General features: G+C 39.8%; 1 protein-coding gene across 5 annotated transcripts; it reads left to right on the top strand.

Moving 5' to 3' along the window:
* Positions 1–263: 263 nt before the first annotated feature.
* Positions 264–21,138, top strand: PPP1CC (protein phosphatase 1 catalytic subunit gamma). Of its 5 annotated transcripts, XM_081252663.1 has the most exons (8): positions 264–529; positions 10,738–10,869; positions 11,762–11,992; positions 16,588–16,692; positions 18,007–18,230; positions 18,441–18,575; positions 19,801–19,861; positions 20,747–21,138. In XM_081252663.1, the coding sequence occupies exons 1-8, from the start codon at positions 475–477 to the stop codon at positions 20,818–20,820; spliced, it is 1,017 nt and encodes a 338-aa protein (XP_081108789.1). In that variant the 5' UTR covers positions 264–474; the 3' UTR covers positions 20,821–21,138. The 5 variants fall into 5 exon arrangements, with proteins under 5 accessions (XP_081108789.1, XP_081108788.1, XP_081108786.1 ...); XM_081252660.1 differs by lacking the exon at positions 20,747–21,138 and having other exon boundaries at positions 265–529; positions 19,801–20,318; XM_081252659.1 differs by lacking the exons at positions 264–529; positions 20,747–21,138 and adding an exon at positions 1,184–1,327 and having other exon boundaries at positions 19,801–20,318.
* The last annotated feature ends 1,674 nt before the right edge of the window (positions 21,139–22,812 follow it).

The raw sequence follows: 22,812 nt of genomic DNA, 5'->3' as shown, positions 1-22,812 counted from the left end.
CAATCCTCGGGTACACAGCTGCATTTTCTCCTCCAACCCCAACTCCCGCGTGCAACTTTGTAACTCACGCTCCCGCCAGGGGGCCTATTTGCTCGGCCCGTTTGGCGGAAGGATTCCGCGCGCCGTCACAGTTACGCTCACAGTCTCCGCCCCCTTCCCGCCCTCTGGCCCCGCCCCCTCCCAGGTGCCCTATGGCCCATAAAGAAGTCCCGGCCGGGCCGCTGCACTCCCCGCGCGCATCCGTGCGCCGTCCGAGGCTGGCTAAGGAGGCGGCGGCCATTTTGTTCTTCTCGTGGTTCCAGTGGGGAGAGAAGGAGGAAGCAGGGAGTGGGGCGGCTGGGGGGGACCCGCCGCGGCTTTTGCCACCGCCGCCACCACCACCATCTCTGTGCTCGTGGCGTGGGAAAGGAGGTGTAAATCCCGGGCGCGAGCCGGCGGCGGCGCCACTGCGGGAGGGTCGGCGGTGGGAAGGCGATGGCGGATATAGATAAGCTCAACATCGACAGCATCATCCAACGGCTGCTGGAAGGTGAAGGGGGCGGCGGGCGGCTCCGGGGACTCGCGGGGGGAGGGGGATTTGGGAGGCCTTTGGGACTTGCAGCGCCGAGAGGAGTGAGCCCCGCGAGTTCGCCCGCGGGCCGGGGGCTGCAGCGGGAGGGAGGCTGCCCGGGGTTCCGCACTTGGGCCAACCCGCGGACACTCCTGGCTTCACTCATTCATTGCACGAGGGTGCAGCCTTTCTACTAGCCTTGAAATTTGAAAACTCCGCTCCCCACCCCCACGTTTCCGGTACGTACCCCAGTGCGCCCCGCACACCCGACCAATCTTTGGATGAAGGTTGGGGGCCCAGTCCAACTTACAGGACGGCACGTTACGAACTTTCTGGTCCTCGTTCTCTTGGAAAGCAACATGATGGGGATATGGATTCCACCGGGCTTGGGGCTTCTTTCCTATCCTGCTCATTTATATTTTTTGTGAGGCTGGGGTCGAGGGGCCCATTACTTGTTATTTGGTGACGAACGTTCGTATCTCAAGGGGATATTGGAACTCATCTCCTCCTGCCCTTCCAAATACTCTTTTTAAGTTGTCCTTATCTTGAAGAGGTCTCCGCGGTCTTTTCTGAACGTGCCTCTGAACCGAGAAGCCAGCAGTGATGACAGTTGCGTTAGGATCTTTCCAGTGTGCCAGGCTCTGTGTTAAGCGCTTTGCGTTCATCGGATAAATACAGTTATGATGTTAGCCCGCGCTTTTAAAGCGCTTACTGTGTGTCAGGCATTTTTTGGAGGACTTTACAGATTTCATGTAATACTCCCAACAACCTTACGAGGTAGGTGCTATTATTTTTTTACTGTTTTTCAGAGGAAAATAAGACTCGAAAGAAGTGAAGTCACTTGACCAAGGTCACACAGTAACAGTCAAATTTCAAACCCAGGCAGCCAGGAGCTACAAGTCATTCAAGTCACCCTATGTATGAAGGAAGGAGGTGTCCAGTGGTTGAGCAAAGGTTAAAACAAATCTTAAATATTGGCTGTGAGACTCGTGAGGTGCCTGGCGATTGATTTATATTGATGTGGGAGACGGATGAAGTTAGTTCGGATTTTAAGGAGGGACGCCGAAATGAAATCACCCCTCACCACCCCCCAAATTCCAGAGCACATCTATCAATACTAACATCTAATTCCAAACTTTGAAAGAATTCAAATCCCTTTCTTAATTTGAATACTGGATAATGTAGATTTGGCTGAGTTTTAACTGCTTTTTGTCTTTGTACATTTCTACAGTATTGTTGGACTATAAATGCTGTGAGAGATGGAGTCGAGAGCATAAACAGTTGGACAGTTCTGGTGTTAGAGTTTGCAGATCTTTTGTTTAAGTCATTAGAATGAAACTCCTAAAAATATCTCTTCTTGATCTCTGTAAGGTATTTTCATTTTATAGTTTCTTAAAAGAAAAACCCATTAAATAGACCCCTGAAATGTTGCTGCCATTGTGGGTGAAAACCTTATTTGTTCAGTACCTGGCATTTATTTAAGAACCACACTTTTTTTTTTTTTTGCACCTTCATGAATGTATTTATTTTCTTTTCTATTATTATTATTATTTTTTTATACAGCAGGTTCTTATCAGTCATCAATTTTATACACATCAGTGTATACATGTCAATCCCAATCGCCCAATTCAGCACACCACCATCCCCACCCCCTGGGGTTTTCCCCCCTTGGTATCCATACGCTTGTTCTCTGTGTTTCAACTTCTGCCCTGCAAACCGAAGAACCACACTTCTAATGCTAGTTCCTGCAGTTCTTTGATTTATGTGAGGCAGCAGTGGGTCAGAAACGGATTAAACCGTTTGCAATAAGAAAAGAACTTAGAAATTTGTTTTTCATTCAGAAATTGTAAATTCTGCATATCTATGCAGGGACACGTGCGACTAGTTAAGAGCTGGCTTTATTTCGTTGAGAAGGCAGGAAAAAATGGAATCTGTGGATTAGAAACATTAGAATTTTAAGATTAGGTAAGTCTTGTTAAGTCCAGGGTTGCCCATAACTCTTGTATTCATATAACATTTTGTTAATTTTAATCTTGTTTTTTAAATTGTGCCAAGAAATTTGCCTTGATAAACTTGGATCATTTATAATGAGATCAATCTTTGTTTATTAATAATTTCTATGCATGTTTTGTACTTGAAAACCAGATTTTTTTAACATTTCATTTTTTTCATTGAAATTAGTAAAGCATTGTGTTTTAGTTCCTCGGGAATAAGCTAGCTGCTCAACAGACGTAAATTTCCTTCTTTTCTAGTCAATGTTAAATTGGCAGAGAAACGGTTGAAAATGATCCATTGAGTATATAAGAGAATACCGTGTTGGTTTTAGATTTTAGTCACTACAGCTTTGCAGTTCTTTTCTACTCTAAACTTTTGAGTGAATTTTCCTTAAGGAGGCATCACTTCTGCAACCCACCGCAGAAGATCTCTGCCTTGTGGGTGATAAAACCTTAAGGTTGTCACTCCTTCGCATCATTCATGTTCACTTATTTAAATAACTGCACAGTAAAACTTTGGATTTAGAGAATAAGCCAGCTTCTGGTTCGTCTCCTAGTCCTACTGTGTTGGAGAAAAGTGAGGTTTGAGGCAGAATAACTTTGTAAGTGATCTCGTTCGGGGAGCGCTGATGGCTAGCGGTTTTCTTGCAGAGCAGGCAGTTGTAACTTATTTTCACATCCTGACTTGCAAGAAGCATCTTGGCTCTGAAGATGGCGGTTGTCAAACTGAACGACTGTGCCAAGCTCTGCACAATTGCTTGACTTGCTTTAGTGATTTAAATATGACCTCTGCCCTGGCCCTCAGACAGCGTTTACTAACTTAATCCTCTGACTTGTAAAAGTAACCCGTGTGTTTAGATTTTCGGTGTGAAATGAAATATGTTTATATTGCAATGTTTAAAAGACAGGGGTCCTGAAGATAATAAAGGACAATTGTAATGGCAAAAAGAAAATAAAATCTTAAAATGCTGACCAAAGAACACAAAAATAATCTTTCCTAATGAGACCTCTGCAATTATTTTTTCTTTACACATCAGATAATTTCACCCATTAGAGGCTTTTCTTGGAATCAATGATCATAGGGCATTTTGCTGATAAAGACACTAATATTAAAGTACTGTGTTACTAATACTCTAAATTACAAGAAGTCTGTGTTGTGAGCCCCCTGCTCTTCCCACCCCTCCCGCATGTCAGTTGTATGCCGTGTCCTCTCCTATAAGGTAAGGCAAGAAAGCTCTTTTAGAGGCACGATCAGCAGCTTGCACCAATCCGAAACCACGGCATGAAAGGATTACTCTCCTTGTGCCCACAGTGCCGCCTCGCCTGTCAGTAGCAGGAGGCAGCAGTGAAATCTAACGGGATGGTGTGTGTCATTCTGTTGTGCTTGAGGGAGGGAATGTTAGCCCTAGGAGCAGGAGGCCAGGCTTTGCTCCTCCAAGCTGGGGAAATGCATGCCATGCTGCGCCATGCATTGGTAGCCCGTCTGCGGTAGAGGTTGGTGAGATTGTTTTGTATCTGGGACACCGCAGTCCTATAATAACCTATTCTGCAAAAGTATGTGCCACTGCCAGTCAGTCTGCTTGACTAGGGTGAGGATTACTGATCTTGAAGCAGGGAAATCATTTCACTTAACCTACCATCACGGCTGTTAGTAGACCTTAAAGATTGAATTGTGAAGGAGATAATATTCTGATATGAATTGCTTTGTAAATGAGGAAGCTGGAAAATCTTATTCAAGAAGAAAAAGGAAGGATTCAGTCTCTTTGGAGTTTATATAATTCTGGGACAAATTTTTATGTTTTAGGATCAGACCACTGTATCCAAAGCATGTAAAAACAGATGATTTACTTAATGGTCTTGATGTTTTATCTGAAATATCCAATTTCACCCCTACTCTGGGGTTTACTGGCACCCCTCATCTAGAAGAGAGTGTATGTCACTGATATTAAGGCTTATGAAAATGAAAACCACTCATTACAAACGTAGGTTCAGATGTGAAGTCTAATCAGTGGTAGTTTATCAGAATTGGTGGCTAGACTGTAGAGAGTTAAACATTTTTCAATAAATTGGCTTCACTCTAGGTGTAGAAAACTCAAGGTTCTTTATTGAGAGCAATAGACAGTGTTTTGCAGCTATATCCTGATTATCTGCCTTGAGAAAATTGGTGTCACATTGAAATGCCCAAAGTATAACACCAGCAGTTAGGAAAGTCAGGATGGGGGAGGAGTGGTTTAGAAATTAAGATGGCCAGAAAGTGGATGTCTTCCTGCTGGTGACTTTGCAGAGAAACCAAGTGATTCTCGATTAACATTTTTGTGGCTTATATTTTTTGTAGAAAAGAACTTCATTGTTTGCAGGAAGGTTTTAATGTTACACATATTCACTGTTTTTTGTTTGTTTTGGTTTGAGGTTTTATTTTCCTAAATCTGTCAGATATTGTGAGGTTATTGATTGTCACTGAAATGAATATGATGTGGCATATTGTTAAGATTGCCACCTACTTTAATAGGATTATCTTATTAGCAAAATCTCTGTTGATTTATTTTTACACCGCTTGTGCCAGTTTTAGGTTTTAAAACTTGATTATAGTTCAGCTGAGGCTTTTTGGTGGGTATGCTCTTCCTTTTCTATGATCTTCTTTTAACAGTTAAGGGGCAAGAAGAATACTTGCTTATTCCTCATAAATAATCCCAGAGTAGTCTTAAATTTCCCTCTATGGTTTTCATCTCTGCTTTGTTACCAGGCTGTCAGAAAAGTTAATGTTGTTTTGTGAGAAAAAGCTCGCATTGCAAATAATCACCAATGACATTCTTTTTATTATATCAGGTTTTTATCAGTTTGTTTTCAGTAAAATTGCATGGGAGTTTTTATCATGTGCTCATGTTAGTGATTTGCCAGATAAATAAATGATCAGGTAAGTCAGAACAGAGCAGTCCTTGCTGGTAACAGCCATAGTGCATTTTTTTCAGAATCTACCATTTTAACCAGATAAAGAAAAGTTTTCGCTCAAAAATCACACGTTTGGGAATTCCCTGGCGGTCCACTGGTTAGGACTTTGAGCTCTCACTGTCGAGGGCTCGGGTTCAATCCCGTGTCTGGGAACTAAGATCCCATAAGCTGTTCCCCCACAAGTCGCACGGTGCAGCAAAAAAAAGAGAGAGAGAGAAAGAGAAGTCACACATTTAAGATCTAAGTTGACCGTTTTGGTATATCAATCACTAACCTACGTATGTTCACTGTGCCTGCTGATTTTATTTCCATGCAGTGCCTAGCACCTGGACTTATGAGAAACATTCCACCTGGAAAATGGAATTCTTATTTGTTGGAATATTTTGGATTCTGTTGGCAATTGTTGAAATAATTTGATACATGCAATTTGAACTACTACTTAGGAAGGTATCATGAGGAGACAGCCCTTGAGTTTCCCACCTAGGGTCTCCTTTTTGTGTAGGTTTCTCCCATCATGCACAGAGCACAGTGAGGGTTTTAAACCACGAAGTAGTGACTGATTTTATTGAGCAGAGCTGTACTGTTTGCATTTTTTCTTTGTAGCTAATAGCGATAAAGTAGATATTCAAGCCTTTGTGTTTTTAATGGTATTGAAGATGTCCCTGAGATAAACTTTTAGTTTTATAGTTTTTATGGATGGCTGGTTTTAGCTACAGCATTTATAATAATCTGCGGTTACCTAGTTTGTCTTATTTTATGCATCCTCCACTAGAATGTAAACCTCTCAAGAAAAAGGACAGAGTTGTCTGTCCTGTTGCCCAGGTATCCCCAGCATCCAACACAGGGTCTGGCATGCAGTGGTGCCTAGCAACTATTTTGTTGAATATTTGAATGAAGCATGGTAAAAATGAATATTGAAAGTCTTAAACAGATTACATCATTTAGTTCTTATTTAATGCTTCCTATATGTAAGGATGCCTTATGATTTTATATCCCATATCAAATTTTTCTTAGGGAGCAATGATTGTATGTTGGAGTTTCAGTAGTTTGTCCTATAAAAACTCCGTTGGTTTAGAAGCTTAATGAAGAAGAAATTCCTTTTTTTTTCACTTTTTCATGTTTATTATTGCTTATGAATTTGTAAAATGACAAAAACAGTTATGTGCTAGTTTACTTGCTTTCATTTGTTTTGTTTCTAAGTTAATGCCGTATATTTTAAACTTATTTTCAAGATGAAGAACAAATTCTTAATTGGGAGGGTGGTCTGCTGGAAGCACTGCTTCAGACCTAGAATCAGTTGGGGCCTGGTGTCCTTACAAGTGCTGTGATCTTGGACCAAGTTGCTGAGCCTCTTCGAGCCTGTAACCCAAAAAAGTGACAGTGCCTAACGTCATGGGATTGTTGTGTTGAATGGCAGTATAAAGCCTGGGAAGTGTTCGGTTCGTGTTAGCTACAACTAATGCATGATTCTATTTGATGGACACTGAAAATAGTGAAAGTAGACTTTTATGCTGTTAGCCAATAGGCCATTTTTAAGAAATGTCTGCAGTGTTCACTCAGACTGCCAAAACCCATTTTGAAATCTTTATCTTCTGTTGCATAAATTATCTTCAACTTGAAATTTAAGAGTAATCCTAAATTTTCACAACTAGAAACTCTAGTAAAGCCTATGGGGAGATGACACTATTGCTTTGTAATTTTAAGGCACGGACAATTTTTGTTCTTGTTTTTTGCTAATCAAAAGTATATAGCTTGGGGGCTTCCCTGGTGGCGCAGTGGTTGAGAGTCCGCCTGCCGATGCAGGGGACACGGGTTCGTGCCCCGGTCTGGGAAGATCCCACATGCCGCGGAGCGGCTGGGCCCGTGAGCCATGGCCGCTGAGCCTGCGCGTCCGGAGCTTGTGCTCCGCAACGGGAGAGGCCACAACAGTGAGAGACCTACGTACCGCAGAAAAGAAAAAAAAAAAGTATATAGCTTGGAATGCACGCTAATTGTAATGCCACAAATTAACAGAGATTTATTCAGACTTCATTCATGCAACACATTTTGTGCACCTACCATGTACTGACCATGGGCATGTACACTGCAGAGCAAGTGGTGTGGTCCTGGCGTTTACACTCTACCAGGAGGTCCAGATGAATAGGTGGAAGCAGACTGGCAATTATAATACACAGTGTGTGCTGGGCAGTGACCAGGTGTTGTGAGAGAATTTCAGAAAGCATAAAGAAGGCTTGTTGAGGGAAGAGGAGATGGCTAAGAGAGGTTTTCCAGAGTGAAGTGATATCTAAGCAGTCACGAAAGATAAGCAGGTATTCGCCAGTTGGTAGATGGTTTTGGCAGTTTCTATTTTTATAATTTTATTTTTTGAGCTAATTGTAGGGAATTTAAGAAGCTTTGGGACTGTGTTGTTTTTAATGAGTGCTGTTCATCAAATATAAAATATATCTTGATTTATTCTGGAAAAACTGCATTTAATCCTCACTCCAGTGCATATATGTGGAATGTAGAAAAATGGTACAGATGAACCTGTTTGCAAGGCAGAAGAAGTAGAGACACAGAGGTAGAGAACAAACTATGGACACCAAGGGGCGGGGGGTGGGTGGTGGATGAATTGGGAGACTGGGATTAACACAGACCACACTAACTAATAGGTATAAAACAGGTAACTAATGAGAACCTGCTGTATAGCAGGGATCTCTACTTCACTTTGTTGTACAGTAGAAACTAACACAACATTGTAAAACAACAGTACCCCAATTTAAAAAAAAAATCCTCACTCCACATTAGGAATACTTTTTAAATTGTTAGTATTGTTCTTTACTAATCTCTGTACACTTCCACTTGAGGGACAAACAGAATAAGAGAACTAAAATTACCATGAACTATGTCTAATGGTGGTAGTGGGAAGCCTCCAAAACCAGTAAAATTAATATTAGCAGCATTGATTTAATCTGATGCATTGGTGTAATATGATAGCATTCATATTAAAAGAATAGCCTGTGTGTTCCTTATAGGTGTAAGTCAGTTATTACATATTCTCCCAAAAGACTTAGAGTGGGCTATTCACTTACAGGTGTGGGGGCTCTTCTGAAAAAGATTCCAGTTGAAACCAGAAGCATCTAGGAGTCCCCTAGCCAAAAATAAAGTTTCCTTTTGGGCAGTCTGCCCAAACTTCTGGCTGACTTGTGGTAAAATCACTAATGATTGGGGTTTTCTGGCCAGTGAAGGAGGGATCCCACATCTTTCCATTGGGAGTGTTTCTTGAACTCTCTCCTTTGTGTGTCTAGAGAGAAAAAATGACTTTGGTTCTGGAAAAAAAATCATTTTTTGTTGTACAGATAGCTCAGTTGCTGTTGTAAATATTATATACGTGTCTATTTTGAATAATTCCCTCAAAAGATTATCCTTACTATGCTTTCCCTTTAATTGCTTCTTGTTTCTTAATATTTGATCAGAATGAGACTGGCAGTCGTTTAGTTTAGTTACATATTTTGGGGTCCAGAGAGGTGATTTGCCCAAGCTATAAAATCAAGACAGAAACTTGGGGCTTCTGGCTCCCAGTTCAGCACACTCAACATTTTCTTTTTTTGTGTGTGCCCTTCAAGAGTTGGACTCTTCTCACGTGTCATGCTTTCTTATTTATTGTCTTTCATTGAAAAAAAATAACACCCTTCCATTTCTGCTCAAAACTTGTTTCTTCAGGGAATTCAGTTTCAGTGGCTATTCAGGCTGAAGGATGGCTTCCCCTAAGACAATATTTCTCAAACTTGGACACAGCCCTTTTTAATGGAAAAAAATTCTCAACAGACATCAGAGTTTTTTACTTGTAGTTTTTATTACTCTGTAATGTTACTTAGATATTTACAGAACAAAGCTAGATACAAACCAGTTAAACCTGTTGCTCTTGTTCAGCTATTAGGCCAAATGATTTTGTGATTTTGAATACAAACAAAGCCTCCGAAACTGATAAAATTTAAATTAACAGCATTGATTTAATCTGCTCATCACTTTATATTGGGTTTAATGGTGGAAAGATGTAGCCTTAGTTTTGTATTTAGTCTGGTCCGGTGTTTTTGCTTCAATTCTAATTTGGAGAATGCTTGCTTTCATAAATCTTTTGTACATAACAAGTATTAAGACTTTGATTGCGAGTTTTTGGCAAGCAGGCCAGTTCATAACTGTGAAATTAAGGTAAGTTTAGCAATTCAGTGCTATTTATTATGTATTTAATAACTGTCTAGTCTGTTACAACTGGAATCAAAACAGAATTTTATTTCCTACTACTACTTACCTGCTGATAAATGAATTGTTATAAGGCCAGAGGATATCTTGTGCTTCACTTTGATAGTAAGTAGAACTCAGAGTGCTCTGATGCGGGCACTTGGGAGTTTAGGACACTTGGTGCTGTGCCATTTCTTTTTGCCTTTTCTCAATTTTTATCTGTTCAAATTACTAGGAAACCTTTCTCACAGCACATGCTGACATCCTTTGCCCTGTAGAGGCATGATTGTATTCACAAATGCAGGCCCAGAAAGTTGCACAGCAAAATAATGCACAGCAGGCATACAGTGTGTTTCAATGAAATGAAAACAACACTTAAGTTTTTTCATAGATAAATCTGGGACCCTTGAGAGACCTGTGGACCTCTGAAAAACACTGATTGAGAGGGGAGATCTGAGCATTTTCAATCTCACATTTTAAAACGAGGAATTCTTAGAACCAACTCAGTAACATGACAATCTCTAAAAGCTCCTGCTACACAAATACTAATTCATTTATAAGGCTGGAGAAGGGAAGGGAAGACAAGACGAGAGGCAAAAAGAGCTGGCCTGGTGGGCGGGTTATAGGTGAACCAGGCCAATTGTATGTCTTGGATGCAGAACTGAGGCCTTGAGCTGTGCCCAGGGGGAGTCTGATTTCGCAAGCGATAATAAGACTTTTCTAACACTATTCATACACAGAGAGGATGACCCCTTGATCAGGATACTGTAAAGAAGTCTTACCTTGGTGTAGAAAATGCAATTAAATCTCTGAAATCCTGTCTTAAGATTTTAAGATTCTAATTAGGCATTAAAATCATGTTCTTTATAAGTGTCCTGAAAATAAAGCCCAGCCAGAAAGTAGTTAAACTATGTTTTTGCCTCCTCTTTATTTAAAACTTCTACCTTTTCCGATATTTTTAATTTTTACGTTAAATCTCATTTTGACTTCTCTTGACTAAATTGGGGTTTTTCTCCCCTACAGTGAGAGGGTCCAAGCCTGGTAAGAATGTCCAGCTACAGGAGAATGAAATCAGAGGACTGTGCTTAAAGTCCAGAGAGATCTTTCTTAGTCAGCCTATCCTTCTAGAACTTGAAGCACCACTCAAAATATGTGGTAAGTTTTGGCACACTAACAGTTATCTTTGGTTACGTGATTGACTGACTGAGTCAAGGATATATAGATGACCTTGTGTTAGCCAACAAAATTATTTACTATTTATGAGTAACCTGGAACTACTTAAAATTAAATAATTGTAGCCTTAGAATAAATACCTCTAATGGACTTAATGTGCTTAGATGTGCTTCGCATTTTTCTTAAAATTATTTCACTAAACGAATATAAACATTGCAGAAGAAAGGAAAGAAATGAAACAGAATGGAGAGCTAAAAAAAGGCCCGAATTATGAGTATATAGGGATTATATTTAAGCTTAAAGCAACACTGGTTATGCCTAAAAATATGCCGTTTTGTAGTTCTGTTTCTACATGATAGATGCAGATAACTGGTATAAAAACTAAACTCTATCTGAGAAATGCTATATTTATTCTTCTAACATATTTGACTGCATTGATGAATCTTGTGGTGTTTGTTTTTGTTTTTAAGTAAAATGCTCTTTGGCATTATCTAGCAGGGAGACATTGAAAGCCAGATGCATTGGTGGGTGTAGTGTGTGTACACCTTTGTTCACACCGGGCCAGGGCTTGTTAAGAGTGCAGCACTTCTGCTGACATGATCCCCAGAGACTGAGCTGTCGGAGATCTGATATTGATCAGCCAACCTGAAAGGAAAACCGTGTTACTTGGCAAGAAGCCCTGCCTAGGCATTAATAATCCTTTCCATAAAATAAAGTCTCAATTAGTTGAGTTTTGTGTGAGAGGCTGGATACACTTAAAATTATCACTAAGCTCAGTTGAACTAATAAATATGATACAAGTTTGGAAATTAGTAATGTTAGTGGTTTGGACTATATGTATGAAGACACTAGGTAACAAAATTCTTGCTTCTAGGTGATATCCATGGACAATACTATGATTTGCTTCGACTTTTTGAGTACGGTGGTTTCCCGCCAGAAAGCAACTACCTGTTTCTTGGGGACTATGTGGACAGGGGAAAGCAGTCATTGGAGACTATCTGCCTCTTATTGGCTTACAAAATCAAATATCCCGAGAATTTTTTTCTTCTCAGAGGAAACCACGAATGTGCCAGCATCAATAGAATTTATGGATTTTATGATGAATGTAAGTACTTTCTACGTCTAAGGAAGATTTACTCAAATTGAGATTCTTGGTCATAAACTGAACATATTTCTGTTAGGATTTGCGAGTTTAGATGTAGTATTGTAATTTCTCATATTTACTATTTCATTAACCTGTTTTTATCCTGGTTTTCTTTCTTGGTGTAAAATAATAGCACTCACTGCCGTATAATAATGCCCTGGATTCTTGTATGATGTGATGATTAGATTAGGAAGTAGCGATCACAGTGCTGATTTCTTTAAGATAATTTTTGTGATGAATAGTCACAGATAATTTAATTCTTAGTACAACTCTTGAGAATCTGTCCACATAATTAGCTTCGTTTTTGACAACTTTGAGATAAAATCTCATTTTGTAAACCTCATCCATCTTAAGTGTACAATTCAGTGATTAAGTAAATTCATAGTTATGCAACCATCACCACAGCCCTATGCAAGCACTAATTACTTTCTGTCTCTATAGGTTTGCCTTTTCTAGACATTTCATATAAATGGAAATTTGCAATATACAAATAATTACTTTTTGTAATTTGTAATGTAGTTTTTTTCCTTCTGGCACATCTGCACCCCAGGAAAAATAGCAGTTACTATCTGAAATTGTGCTGAAAGGAGAAAACAGAATTGGGGGGGGAAGCTAATTAAAAATATTTTTATAATTCATACATTTTATGACCCATTTTGGATTATTTAGTTGAGGTGCACTTTGAGTTGATAATTGACAGAAACAAGTTTTTGTTTCTTTTTTAAATGAAGTAAGCCTTTTATTTTTATTTATTTTTTTACAAGAGTCTTTTTCTTTATTTCATTTTATTTATTTTTTTTTATTGTTTATTTTTGGCTGAGTTGGGTCTTTGTTGTTGCTCACAGGCTTTCTCTAGTTGCGGAGAGCAGGGCTGCTCTTCGTTGCAGTGTACGGGCCTCTCATTGCAGTGGCTTCTCGTTGTGGAGCACGGGCTCTAGGCGTGTGGGCTTCAGTAGTTGTAGCTCGCGGGCTCTAAAATGCAGGCTGAGTAGTTGTGGCGCATGGGCTTAGTTGCTCCGTGGCATGTGGGATCTTCCCGGATCAGGGCTCGAACCCATGTCCCCTGCATTGGCAGGTGGATTCTTAACCACTGAGCCACCAGGGAAGTCCCAGAAACAAGTTTCTTAAAGCCTTGAAAATAATCAGTTTTGGTGGAGAGTTTTATTGTTGGTGCTGCTGTTTTTAAGTAACTATAAAAAAAAAATTTTTTTTTTTTAATTTTAAAAAATCCTTACCTCCGTCTTCCTTTTGTATTCATCATTTCTGCCAGCAGGAGAGTTCAGGCTGGGAGGAAAAGGAATTTGAATTACTAGCACTTGCCAATATAATTATAACAAGACTGGTAAAGCACTGTCACTGTGACCCTCCCCTAGACTGTAATAATAACCTATAGTCTCTCAGGGTATGGTGTTTTTCCATCTCAGTTTCACATAGATGTGTTCAGCTAGTGTATTTGTTAGAAGTACATTGCTAGAAAGGTTATGTTTATAGACTTGGCCCTCGTACTCGCAATCTCTTACATGACTATATATGTATGCCTATGGCCCTGAGACCCAGCTCATAAGATGAGGCTGGAGGAAATTAACTATACTTCAGTAAAAAATTAAAAACAAAACAAAACAGGATGAGGCAGGAGGGATTACCAAGAAGAAAAATACTGTGGGTTCTGAACTGACTGGGACACCTGAGTTGGTCAGGAAAGATACTTGATATTGACAATGAGTCTATTAGAGAAGTACTAGTAAGGCAGTTAGTACTACTCCTTAGGTAATGCAATGAGAGGCAGAGAATTTTATAACATTTTGTTTCAGGTATTTGTTACAGATACTACTTTTTAGAACAGATTCCTTTTTACACAGCTGTTAGCAAGTATTTTAATGTTTTCATTAATGAAGTTCAAATCCATAAGATCTCTTCGTTGTGACATATATCCTAGTCTAAGGGTATTGGCTACATCATTTTTGTTTCTGTTTAATGTGAGGCCCTATGATTTACAAGGTCAGCACTGATTGGAATCAGTTTTGACTCTTGTTCGTCCTCAAGACTGATGTAATGACCTTGTACTCCAGCTTTCGCCTCTCCCATCAGGCAGGTAGAATTTGCCACCCAGTCTATTTGTGGGCCTAAAAGTGTTCTTGACTTAGGTGGCTTTCAGTTGATGCTTTGCCAACTTTTTTTAAAAACCTTGATAATTTTGTTAAAATTTTATTGTACTGAAAAATTTTATTCAAATGGAAATCATCATGGAACAATTTAAAAACCACTGTTTTATGTGGTAGAATTATTTCCTAAGTGTAACAAGCACTCTGTGCTACAATTGCTCCCCCCCCCCCCATTTTATGACTGTAGTCCTGGAAAAGCCAAGGTATCTGTTGTTGGATAAAATGTGAATGTGTGTTATCCTTTTCTGATACCAGAGCTGTCTGGTCTATAGTAATAGGAAGCTGCATTAGGGGTTCTGGCTCAGAATCTGAGGATTTGGAAGCTTGAAGAGACCTTGGCAATTATCCAGGAATCCTGGAGCCAGATGCTCCTAGTGGTCTGAAGTGGCCTTAGGGAGGAAGTGTAGAGAGGAGAGGAAGCAGGAGCCCAGGACTTAGTTAAGATGCTCAGAGACAACAGGAGGAAGAATCTTAAATTTTTTTTTAATTTATTTATTTTTGACTGCATTGGGTCTTTGTTGCTGTGCATGGGCTTTCGCTAGTTGCAGTGAGCAGGGGCTACTCTTTGTTGTGGTGCACGGGCTTCTCATTGCGGTGGCTTCTCTTGTTGCAGAGCACGGGCTCTAGGCGCGTGGGCTTCAGTAGTTGTGGCACTTAGGCTCAGTAGTTGTGGCTCGTGGGCTCTAGAGCGCAGGCTCAGTAGTTGCGGGATACAGGCTTCGTTGCTCCACGGCATGTGGCATCTTCCCGGACCGGGGCTGGAACCCGTGTCCCCTGCATTGGCAGGCGGATTCTTAACCACTGAGCCACCAGGGAAGCCCAAGGATCTTAATTTTTGATAGAGAAGCCAACAAAAATAGCAAAGGAATCCATAAGAGTAGCTGGAGTGCGTTGTGAAACTAAAGAATCAAGGAGTGAAGCACACTTCAAGAAGGAAGAGAATCTGTTGGCACTGGCAAATGCAGCATCTGAGCAAAGGAAAAATCCAGGGGAGCCATTGGAATGTTGTTCAGAGACCGGCTTCAGTAGAAAATGTAGACAGAACCAAATCACTTTTATACATAGGGGTTATGACAGCCCAGCCCTGTTCTTGTATTATTACCATTGTTGGAAATTGGAGGTGCACAGGTTCCCCTTCAGGCTTTTGTAGAGAGGAATTCTGTTAGGCTTCCAGAAAACTCCAGTGAAGGAAGATATGAGACAAAGGGAATTAGTGGCCTCCAAAGAAATACAAATCAGGGTGAACCATGGTGAGGGTTATACCCAGTCATAGAGAAACATAAACTATTAGGAGAAAAAACAAAAATCCTCCTCTGCAAAGGGAGAAGTCAAATGTTTGTTGAATTTGCATTGCGTTTCAAACCTGTGCTAAACTTTCTCCCTGACTTGATTTGCAGTGGAGTGGAAGATGGGGTTCAGGAAGCCTGTTGCTTGGGCCCTTCTCGAACTCAAAAGAAAGGGTACATTGAAAGCTGTAAACCTTTCAGTATCCACAGGATAAAAATGGAGAAGAGACTGAGGACAAACTTGGTTTAGGAGTAAGATTGTGCTTTTAACCTTTGGTGTTTTTTAGTATGGAGTGTACAGGAGACGAAGGCACCCTAACAATTGGGTCTTCCTCATCCAATTCAGAAAGATTTGTATTTCCAGGATTTATGAGTGGGTTTTTTACTCAAAACATAATTTTCCTGTGGAAACAGTACCTGAAAGGTATGCTTCTGTTCAAAGCACACAGTGACTCCAGAATGCATGGAATATATGGGTTAGTGAGGTGGGAATATAAACCACCCTGTAACATTTTTGGTGGGGGGGCATTCTCAGTGTTTGTGCAGCATGTTAGGGTTATCCTGGTGTGCCTGCAATAAGCAGTCTGTATTCCTCTGTAGTCGTTGTGCTTCCTACTAGAATATTTAGGGGGGCTGGGAATTAAATGGCTCCAGTAGCTTATTGAGGGTGGTGGTAGATGAAATGGGTGTTAACTCTCAGAGGCTTCCTCAGAAGGAAGATTATAATGGCACATGTGTGAGTTGTTCTTAGTTGCCTTTAGAAATAGGAACCTACTTGCAGGTTGAGAGTGAACACAACAGACTAGATGTCAAACAGATTTGGTGTTATCAAATAATTGTTGAGGTTTAATGGTTATCCTTAATCATTATATCTGGAATTCTGATTTCAGACTTCCATGGAATTTTTAAATACTTCATATGAAACTGTTAAGTTGTTGCTTATAAATCAGACATCTCCAAGTATTATATATATCTGATTCTCTCTTTTTTAATAAAAGCATAGTTTTTGTTTACTTAAGGTAGTCAGAACCTGCCTTGGAGGACTTGTCCTGAGGGAATGTACCTACAGAACACCAGTCTCTTTTTAACCATCCCAAAATTTTTACAGGTAAAAGAAGATATAACATTAAACTATGGAAAACTTTCACAGACTGCTTTAACTGTTTACCGATAGCAGCCATCGTGGATGAGAAAATATTCTGCTGTCATGGAGGTATGCGGGCTGATTTTAATTCCACATAGATTTTGATCTCTTCTAAGGAGTGTACACTTTGACATTTATCATCCCAATGAGTTATCATTGGGATAACTTCCTCTGTCAGGTAACTCCTATATTGCTGTGTTACATCTTGGGTCCACTCTGGCACATCCAGGATCATTTGGATACAAGTCCAGAGTGCCCAATTGATTTGTTACAGGGAATTAAGGGTTCTGTAACAGCTTTGAAAATAGAGCAAAAGGATTTTTGAATATAAAATAAACAGTTAATATGCTGTACCATAGATCCTCTAGGATACTGAAAATGTGAATAGACTTCCCCTTGGTCTGTTTTTGATCCTTTCAGAAATTTTTCGACTTAGATGTTAAAAGTTATTTTGCTTGGTGGTTGTGCTGTATATGATGTAATTAAAATAATAATTGCAAAGAGGATTTCTTTTCATCTGTGGTCAGAAATTAGACAACCATCAAAGAGCCAACTCACTATATTTTAGTAAATCCACTATCCCTGCCTTCCTTATATACTTAAACTGGTTTTGGTAGAGTTGGGCATGTGATTTTAAACTCATGAGAGTCAGCTACATCTGAGCTGGTGTGATAGATTTTATGGTCCTTGGACAGCGCTGGTTTCCTAGAAAGCTACATCACCTAAGTGTCTGCATCCTCTATGCCCAGTCACTACAAATGGTCACCAGGGTGCTCTGTATGTTGAGGTAACTTTCCATATGCTATTTAAGCACACTGTGCCTTGCAAATTAGTGCATGTAATAAGTTCCAGACAGAGCCTGCCGCCTTTTTTTTTTCTTTTTTTTTGCGGTACACGGGCCTCTCACTGTTGTGTCCTCTCCCGTTGTGGAGCACAGGCTCTGGACGTGCAGACTCAGCGGCCATGGCTCACGGGCCCAGCCACTCCGTGGCATATGGGATCCTCCCAGACCGGGGCACGAACCCGCGTCCCCTACATCGGCAGGCAGACTCTCAACCACTGCGCCACCAGGGAAGCACCACCCCCGCCCCCCGCCGCCTTTTTTTAACCAAAGCTAAATAAGAAAACGTAGCCAAAGATTTAATGTAAGCCTTTGTAAGAGTCACTGGGTGTCTCTGTAGACAAATGGATCTGTTAAAGTGGTAACATCCTTTTTTTTTTTTTAATTTTTTTTAAGTGGTAAGGAGCATTGCTACATGAGCCTTTATTTTTATTATTATTATTTTGAATTTTTGAATTTTATTTTATTTATTTTTTTATACAGCAGGTCTAACATCCTTTTTAAAGTTCTGTTTTCTTCAATTTTTTTTTTCCATTTAATAGGTTTATCACCAGATCTTCAATCTATGGAGCAGATTCGGCGAATTATGCGACCAACTGATGTACCAGATCAAGGTCTTCTTTGTGATCTTTTGTGGTCTGACCCCGATAAAGATGTCTTAGGCTGGGGTGAAAATGACAGAGGAGTGTCCTTCACATTTGGTGCAGAAGTGGTTGCAAAATTTCTCCATAAGCATGATTTGGATCTTATATGTAGAGCCCATCAGGTATTGATTTTGAATTTTACATGTACACTTAAGAGCATGTGTATGAGCACAGATTCTCCTTGTTGATTTTGGTGGGTAGGTATTGCTTATTTATACAAAACGTCTCTGGAAGTGTGACCTACAGGATATCAGGCTCAACGGGAAACTGAAGAGTGGTTTTACCCACCTAAAATTTGCACCTCCTTATACTGAAAATGTTTTCTCTCCAAGGTGGTTGAAGATGGATATGAATTTTTTGCAAAGAGGCAGTTGGTCACTCTGTTTTCTGCACCCAATTATTGTGGAGAGTTTGACAATGCAGGTGCCATGATGAGTGTGGATGAAACACTAATGTGTTCTTTTCAGGTAGAGGATGCTTTCAGCATTGTTTCCTTTTATTATGTCTGAATTTTACTGATTTTTTTAAAAGTGCTACTTTCTGCCTACTATTCATTTATGTTGAGTAGACTGAATTTTTATTTTCCCTTAACTGGTGTTTGTCCTAGTTCAGGAATGAGTGAATTCCTTTTAAAGGAAAAAAATTATCATAGAACGCTTCCTCCAGTGTTGAATTTAACTGTTTTTATATTATTTAAGTGCATAAAGACCACAATATATTAGCTTCGTATGCTTATGGCTCCTTTACTATAAGTCTAAAACTACAGTGTCAGTGCAACATTCAGCTAAAAGTAAATCACCACTTGCACGTGAAAGTAATACTGACTGCCATGTGCCAGATGTGCTATGTAATTTACTCACTTCTCCCACCACTTCTCTCTAGTCTAATTCCTATAAAACCTCTTATTGATTCACCATGACATCATTTGGCCTTCACTTGGCACAAAAGAATCATTTACACATAAAGTCTACCTCAATCTTTTTCTCATTCACTTGTTATGAATAAACTTGTATGACTTCAGCTAGCCCAATCATAACAAAAATACAGCCACTGAAGTCATGAGGCAGTCATCAGTTAACTGAATTTAAAACAGGTGTTTTTTGTATTTAACCAAGTATCAGGGAGAGCTTGCAGCTCCCAGAGATTGTGACACGATTCCCTAGGGCAGGGGTCCCCAACCCCCGGGGCCAAGTTAGGAACCCCCCAATCCCCGGGGCCAAGTTAGGAACTGGGCCGCACTGGGTGAGTGACAGGCTTCATTTGCCGTTCCCCGTCGCTCCTCATCCATCCCTCGCATTACCGCCTGAACCATCGCCGCCAGCCCCGCCCTGTGGAAAAATTGTCTTCCACAAAAGCCAAAAAGGTTGGGAACTGCTGCCCTAGGGGTTTGAGGGACACTATTCTAAAGAACCCCCCCCCACATCAGAAGGGATACCTAAAGGTGTGACTTCCAAAAATTGTCATTTTATCCATAGGCAAAATAATTTGTTCAGCTCATATATCTTAGCTGTTCATCAGAGCATTTATTACCAAAATGTTTGTCAGCTTGGTTTGTATTAATATGCCGGTGGGGACTTCCAAGTTGTTGGGTCAGTTTTAAACAAAAAACTTTCTGAAAAAAGGTTTGAGTGAAATTTAAGATTTGAGGTTGAGTGCATTTCCTAAAATGCATGGTCTTTTGAATCCTTGCAGATTTTAAAACCTGCAGAAAAAAAGAAGCCGAATGCCACGAGGCCCGTAACACCTCCAAGGGGTATGATCACAAAGCAAGCAAAGAAATAGATGTCATTTTGACACTGCCTAGTTCGGACTTGTAACATACAGTGTATAACCTTCATTTTTAAAAGTGTAATGTGTATTGGTCAGCTTGCTCAAAAAGTGTTTGTGGGCCCCCCCTTCCATTTTTGACTTAATGAATAGTATTTGCTGGTTATAACAGCAAATGAAAGACTCTCCACTCCCAAGGAAAAATGTTTTGTTTTGTTTAGTTCTCTGTTCCTTTTTGCAAACAACTTTAATGATGGTGTTAAAGCTGTACACCCCAGGACATTTTATCCTTTCTAAGGGGTGAGTGTACAACTGATCTTTTTTTTAATTCAGTACAGCCCATGAATAATGTAAATGCTCACTTTCTTTAGGATATAAAGAGAGCCCTAGGGTGCTCAATCTGTACATGTTATTGTCATAAAATGCATATTGTTGGATACAAACCACTGTGAACTCTTTTTTGTTTTTTTTCAAAGGGATTGCTTTTTTTCTCATTGTCTTATGTACAAGCTAGTTTTTATAGCTATCAACATTAGGAGTAACTTTCAACCTTGCCAGCATCACTGGTATGTATATTTAATTAAAGCACACTTTCCCCTGCGATATACTTAAAATGACGATTAAAGCCATTATTTTAAATGTTTGTGACTCTTCCTGAAGCCAAAGTTTCTGTTGAAATATATATTGACACCCCCCTAAGTACAAGGTGGCATGGTTGTGTACATCTGCCGCCTTTATGGGGATTCAAAAACAGGTTTTTGAGTTTGAATAGCAATTAGTAATATAGTGCTGTTTAAGCTATTAATGATTAAAGTTAATAACATTTTGTACGATTTCCATATAGCCTATTCATTAAGTAATCTTTTTACAGTTACATCAGGCCTGAGCCCATCCATTCAGAAAGCTTCAAATTATAGAAACAATACTGTTCATACGAGTGACTGATTATGCTTTCTTTGGCCTACATTCTTTATTCTGCGGTGAAGTTGAGGCTTATAAGTCAAAACAAAGGAACTAACTTACTATCCAGCAGTTTATACAGAACTCACAGTATCTATGACTTTTTTAAACTAAGATCTGTTAAAAAGAAATATGTTTCAACAGATGACCATGTATAATACCATGTGGTGAAAATAAATTCAGACTTATTAAATGATGAACTTGTTAAATTCTCTCAGTGTCAGTTTATCAGCACAATACACACAGGAGAACTGTTGATGGCATATTGAGTAGCCTTTAATGAATAAATTGCTCTGGAAACCACACAGTTTCAACTTGGATTTGTTTTCCTTCAAATAGTCTGTTTTCCAAGATGGATTATAATATGGATGCTCATATTCTTCGAGTTCTTACCTGGATAGAACTAAGTTTCTGAAGTAGAGCGATGAGATGGAACTGTCTTCCCCTACTACTTAGGGAGGTGTGGGACTTAAGGAGTTGTGACATCATCTGTATCCATAGTTTTCTTTTTATCTGGGTTCATTTGAACTTGGCAGCAAAATTCAAGAGCTACTTTTTAAATTATTATAAATCATCCACCAGTGTTTTTATACACAGATCTTTGCTCTCTTCTCCCTTCCCTAATTCATATGGAACACAGTGTTGTGTCCTTTTATATTTGTCACAAGTGTGTCAAATGTGTATTTCTCGAGTACATTAAAAGTGGGTGGAGAGAGTATCATTTGAAAAGCACTTTCTTTTATCAAAAACTGATGTCTCTTAGGGAGTTGGGAGAGGACCTCCTAGTGAGGGATTGTTTGAACTGACATTTGCTTGTGGAGAGAAGAGCAAAGTCTGCACTACAAGTTCTGGCGCTCAGGCATAGGCTGTGTCTTTACCCGCAGTGTGCTCCTGACTTGAAGGAGGATGACCTTGTGAGCTCTAGCTCCTTCCTGCTCCATGTTTGTGACAAATTCAGAGTTTGCATTCTTTTACTTATGATATTCTCCCAGATCTCTTTGACTACAAGAAGAAGATGATGAACAATAATTGGTGTCAGTTTCATAAATCTTTAATCTATGCCCTGGACATTATCAATTGTATCACTTGTAGGATTTCAAAATCCTATAAAGTTGTCCAATTGGGCCATTTATAACCCATTGGGCTTGGGTTATAAAGTGTGGAGTGTATTACCTAGCTTAAAATTCTTCCAAAAAGAACAGGCATAGCACCGGTTAAGTAGAGAACAAAATCAATCTTTGGTTTTAGGACATAAGATCTTAGGAGAGACTCAAGTAATTTCAAACTAGTATGTGATGACAGAACTCGAGGCTTTGCCTTGTAAATCCCAGTCTGCACTAACCTTACCTTCTCATTTGTCCTTTATCTCCATGTGCAGTTGAGGTCACATCTGCCTTTATAAGCTAGTGGTTGTACTCAGTCCAGGTCCTGGCTCCTCCCCTAGCTGTGTGATTTGAGTGTGTGACTTAAATGCTGAGCCACAGTGTCCCTAGCTATAAAACAGGGACAGTATCTGCCTCTCATTGTGAATCACTGAATGAAGTAATGAGATATGTTCAGAAGAATGCCTGACTCAGAATAGTATGCAGTAAATATTTGCTATTTGTTGCCTTATAATTTATCCCAGTTGTTTCATGTGTATGAATATCTCAATTGGCTGAGTTCTAAGTAGCACCTACCTTTTGTTTGTAGCCCTATTATGACCTGATACTGAGCCATAGCTTGCTACACATTTCTTTCTCCTTTTTTTTTTTTTTTTAATTTCTTTGGTTGCACCGGATCTTAGTTGTGGCTCGCCAGCTCCTTAATTGCAGCACGCATGTGGGATCCTTTTACCCGACCAGGGATCAAACCTGGGCCCCCTGCATTGGGAGTGTGGAGTCTTAACCACTGCACTATCAGGGATGTCCCTAGCTAAGCACTTCTGAGCACTGACTGCATACAGAATACCTTTAGATATTCTCAGCAGATACAAAA

This window comes from Mesoplodon bidens (genome assembly GCF_964165515.1).
Source record: "Mesoplodon bidens genome assembly, chromosome: 13".
In the NCBI taxonomy this organism is placed as follows: domain Eukaryota; kingdom Metazoa; phylum Chordata; class Mammalia; order Artiodactyla; family Ziphiidae; genus Mesoplodon; species Mesoplodon bidens.
This window is presented reverse-complemented; position numbering and strand designations above follow the sequence as displayed.